At 42.4% G+C, this 4,905-nt stretch overlaps 1 protein-coding gene across 1 annotated transcript; it reads left to right on the top strand.

Moving 5' to 3' along the window:
* Positions 1-598: 598 nt before the first annotated feature.
* On the top strand, positions 599-2,965 carry LOC113758578. The gene is made up of 6 exons (XM_027301364.1): positions 599-751; positions 947-1,249; positions 1,304-1,429; positions 1,538-1,888; positions 2,143-2,305; positions 2,415-2,965. Exons 1-6 carry the CDS (start codon positions 599-601, stop codon positions 2,963-2,965), a joined length of 1,647 nt encoding a protein of 548 aa, XP_027157165.1.
* The last annotated feature ends 1,940 nt before the right edge of the window (positions 2,966-4,905 follow it).

Raw genomic sequence — 4,905 nt, 5'->3', positions numbered from 1 at the left:
CCCAACTCGGCTCCATGAGCAAACAGCAGAGGCAGCCTAAGGCAGTTGGGACTGAAACTGTGATTTACATACAATCTATCGTGTTAGAGAAGGCTAGTGGACCACCAGTGGTGCTTGCGCGAGAAGAGGAACTACCGGATAACAGGGTGGTGATTTCAAACAGGGGTGAGGAGGAACAGGCTGGGGAGGTATCTCAAGGCCAGAGGTGTGAGAATGTGGTGGGAAGGCTGGGGAAGGAGTTGGGCACTTACCCAATAACAGAGTGCTTGAGGATGGATGAAGAGCTGTCGGCATTGAAAGGGATGCGACTGAGATATTTTCTAATGCTGGAAATCTATCACCGAGGGTGAGGAGTATTCCAACAAGTTAGCCTGAATCTACTTTGGAAGCTTTAAACCTTGATCAGTCCAGGGATAATGGGTTGGAACTCAAGAAAAGGAAAGCGAAAGGAATAAGGGCGAATTTTCCATCAAATAGACAACTCCGATCATCTTCAAAATTCCTATCAACTGTTATCCAATGATTAGTAGTTTTTTTTGGAACATTAGGGGGGGTTACATGATCCCCCAATCTCAGGAGGCTAAGGAAATTATTACGAATGCATGGTATCAAATTTGTTGCAGTATGTGAACCCAAGGCAGGGATTTCCCAAATTGAGTCCATTAGGCTACGGCTGTCATTTGACACAGTCGAGGCCAACACATCGGGCAACATATGGGTTTTCCATAGTTCACCTTTTCTGTGCTCCATGGTAAGACGGTCTTCCCAACATATCTCCCTTCAAGTCCAACACCCTTGGCTGCCCGGACCTTTAGTTGTTTCATTTGCTCATGCGAGCTGCTCGATGGAGGACAGACCAACACTATGGCAGGCACTATTGACTGATAAACCCAATTCGCTACCTTGGTGCGTGTGCGGGGATTTCAATGTGATTCTGGAACCCTAGGAGAAGAGAGGAGAGCGGGCTTCTGGCAACAACGAGGGTCGAGAGCTATTGTTCTTTATGAAGGAGGCTGCGGTCTTTGATGCGGGATTCACGGGATCAAAATTCAAATGGTGTAACAATCGAAGGGGACAAGCAAGGATTTGGAAAAGATTGGATAGACTATTGATTAATGGAGAATGTTCAACGTTGACATCGTCCATTACAGTAACTCCTCTGGCAAGGCACCCCTCAGATCATGCTCCATTGAAGATTTCATTTGTGTCTCGTCTGGATGCCAAGCCATGCCCATTCCGATTTTTAAATGTATGGAGCTCCAAACAGTCCCTATTGGAAGTGATTCGTAATGTGTGGAAATAGGATGTTGCTAGATCCCCATTGCAAATCTTATGCACCAAACTAGTGGCAACTAGAGGAGCGATACGAGAATGGAACAAGAACTCCTTTGGGAATGTGTTTGAGGCTGTATGTATGGCGGAGGAGGAAGTACTCTATTTAGAGATAGGAGTAGAGCATAATTAATCAGAGGAGGCCCAGATAGAGCTGAACAAAGCTCAAGCAGAGCTGCGGCATGCTCTCTTACTTGAGGAACAGTTTTGGAGCCAAAAGGCTCGGGTGAAGTGGCTGCGGTACGGGGATAGCAACTCAAAGTACTTTCATGCAACGGTACAGCAGCGGAGGGTGCAAGGGGCGATTCATCGCGTGCGGAACATGAACGGGGATTGGGTTGAGAACGATGAGGGAATTGCAAATGCAGCCATCAGCTATTTCTCAAATTTGTTTTCAAAGTTGGATAGCGCAGATTCGGGGATGCTGCATCTTATTCCAAGTCTTATTACAAGGGAGGACAATATGGCCTTGGAGGAGTATCCTTCGATGGAGGAGGTAAAACGGGCAGTTTTCGGGATGGATGGGACAGCACAGCGGACCCAGATGGGTTTACTGGTAAGTTCTTTACTTTTGCATGGGATATTCTGGCTTAGGATGTGTATAATGGGGTGCTAAGTTTTTTCTGTGGGGCTGAGCTACCCCGTTTTATGACCTCTACATCTATTGTGCTGATCCCGAAGGTCTCGTATCCTCAGGATTTCTCTCAATTCTGCCCAATTAGTTTATGCAATTTTTTTAATAAACTGCTGTCTCACATCCTGGCGGATAGGGTAGCACATATTCTGCCCAAAATATTGTCCCTCCAACAGACAGGTTTTATTAAGGGTCGAAGTATCACGGAGAATTTTCTACTTGTCCAAGAGATTATTATGGGTATTAGAAAAAAGGCTAGAGGGGGCAATGTTGCGTTAAAATTGGATATGTCAAAGGCTTATGATCGGGTTGGTAGGATTTTTCTGGTTAATGTCTTGCGTAAATTTGGTTTCGGGGAATGGTTTATTGACATGGTGTGGCGACTGGTGTCAAATGTTTGGTTTTCGGTGCTTATCAATGGCTTATCCCGTGGCTTCTTTAAATCTAGTAGAGGTTTGCGTCAAGGAGACTCCCCTTTCTCCTGCGCTGTTTATAATTGGGGCTGAGGTTCTGTCACGAGGCCTTAATAGCCTTGTCACACAGCTTGGATTTTGGGGGTTCAAAATTCCAAGGGGATGTGCGCAGGTTACTTATCTAGCATTTGTAGATGATGTGATAATTTTTGCCAATGGTTCCTCCGAGGCTTTAAAGCTAATTATGCATATGTTAGCCATATATCAAAGAGCTTCTGGGCAACTGATTAATACCCAGAAGTGTGGATACCTCATGTATTTCTCCATGCCACCAGCTCGCCGAAGGGTGGTGGAGTGTTTGACTGGCTTTTCGAGACAACACTTCCCGGTTAGGTATCTAGGGTTTCCTTTGTACTTTGGCAGAAGCAAGTCCACGCATTACGAGGAAGTGTGTCAAGCTATACTAGGAAGAGTCCTCTCCTGGAAGTCGAAGTTCCTCTCCCCTGGGGGGAGGATAGTCCTCATTAAGCATGTGCTGTCACCGATCCCAATACATCTCTTGTCTGCCGCTGTGATGCCAATGTGAGAACCCGTATTTTTCCCATTTTCTAGGTTTATTTATTTTCCGTGGCTTGTTTTCTGCATTTTCGTGATTAGAAAAATTTCTAGATGAATTTAAGGAGCAGATATCATTTTTAGATGATTTATCTAGTATCGAATAGGTTTTGAGAAATTAAGAGCGTATACTGGACGTGGGACCCACTAGTGCGAAAAGTTCGGAAAAAATTCGGCCAACTAGATTAAGTTTTGAATACTGAAATTAATTTACCGGGTGTTAAGAGATAAGTAGAGGTTGCAATTTGGATTGATATGAGAGAGACAAGTTAGGTAGATATTTAATTAAAGGTGACAAGTGTCACCATTGGATTGGTCTTGAAGTAAGACCACTATTCCTATTCTTACCATTTGACTTAAATAAACCAAAAATGACCCAAAAATCATCAAAATATCCTCCATGGTAGCCGAGCTTCTTGAGCAACAAAAGAAAGAAAGCTCTTCAAGATTTTAGCTTCAATCTTGCTTCAATCATCAAAACCAACCATCCAACCTTGATTTTCCTCCATAAAACACCTTTAAGTAGTGTTTGTGAGTTGTTGTGTGAAGTTATTTGGAACGTTAAGGTGACCTATAGCTCTCTCTCTCTTGTGTTCAAGGTAAGTTGTGAAGAACCACCCTCCTCCCTTAATTGATGCTTAAATCATGCTTAGAGGTTGTATGAGATGCAATTTTATGGATTAAATCTTGAGTTTTGGTTGAATGATGAAGTTTTATTATTTTTGGGGATTTTTCTGTTTTAATATAAGCATGATTGTGTGGCTATATATGATGATTAGAAATGGTATATAAGGCATCTAGAAGGTGGAAAAAGTGATTAATTGCAACCAATTTCTGTTTTGGAAGAAAATTGAAAAAACCTAGGGTTCTTAAGGGAGCATTCTGTCTGAATTTTTAGGTCCTAGATAGAGGCCGAATTGGCCTTAGATCAAAACATGAAAGTTGTAGGGAATAAAATTTTAGAGGTGTCTACAAAATTTCAGGTCAATCGGAGTAGTGTAGAATGTGATAAGTCGAAATTACTATTGCTATTCTGGTTTCACCCGAAATTGAGAAGTGCATCTGTAATGGGTTGTTTTGGCTGGAATTGCTTCCGAATTGGTTGTTGAGGCCTTCTGATTAAATTTAAACCTTTTTCTTAGCTTTCATATGGTTTTTGAATTTCTGGATTTGGACTTGGAGAGCCTGAGTTATGATGTTTCCGCTAGAATGCGTTTTGGTGAATCTGTTTTACGTTTTTGATGTAGTATCTTGCATTTTTGACCTGTTTGCACTCAAAACTGGGTTGAATGACCTTCTGCGATGTTGTAGCCCTATCTTTTAGCTTCGAAACAGTAGGTCTTGCACCTTCATCCGATCATCGTAGTACCTTTGGCACCATTACCGCAAAATGAGGACAAAAACTGTTTTGTTTCAGGGCTAAAGCTAAATTATTTCCGGATTTTTCTGGTTTCCTCTATTGTTTGTGTATGTTTAGGGAACCCTGTTTTGGTATTATGTAGATCTTGGTTTTAGCTTCGAAACAGTATAAAGTGCGTCGAAATCCAAGTTCCGTAGCTTCCGTTATGACTAAAACAAGATTGATCGTCAGAACTGCCTTTGATCTGGACAGTTCTGACGGGTACTTTGGCACTCAATTTTCGTTCTGTTCTGAGTGGATTCAGTTCTTGACCAAAACATCAAAGTTTTAGCCTTATGTCTCAGCTTTCTAATGCCTTTGGAATTTCCTGATTTGGATTTGTGAGCTGGGAGTTATGATCCAGCACACATACCCTGTCCGTCACTCTAAAGTGCGAATTTCTGGAACGATTTTCCATACTTTCGACCTATTTCTGTTCAGATCCGGATTTAGGTGTCTTCATAAAAATTGTAGCCCTTCCTCTTAGCTTCGTAACGGTATCTCATGTACCT

Source organism: Coffea eugenioides, unplaced genomic scaffold (genome assembly GCF_003713205.1).
Source record: "Coffea eugenioides isolate CCC68of unplaced genomic scaffold, Ceug_1.0 ScVebR1_57;HRSCAF=291, whole genome shotgun sequence".
Classification (NCBI taxonomy): Eukaryota; Viridiplantae; Streptophyta; class Magnoliopsida; order Gentianales; family Rubiaceae; genus Coffea; species Coffea eugenioides.
Note: the sequence above shows the minus strand (reverse complement) of the source record. Positions and strands in the feature narration are given on the sequence as shown.

Bases quoted from the DNA above. Each gene is read 5' to 3' on its own strand.
- LOC113758578 (XM_027301364.1), top strand. From the start codon at position 599: ATGCATGGTATCAAATTTGTTGCAGTATGTGAACCCAAGGCAGGGATT. The intron at 1,250-1,303 runs GTATGGAGCTCC...GTGTGGAAATAG, and splicing joins GCCCATTCCGATTTTTAAAT to GATGTTGCTAGATCCCCATT. The intron at 2,306-2,414 runs GTAAATTTGGTT...CTTTAAATCTAG, and splicing joins TTTTCTGGTTAATGTCTTGC to TAGAGGTTTGCGTCAAGGAG.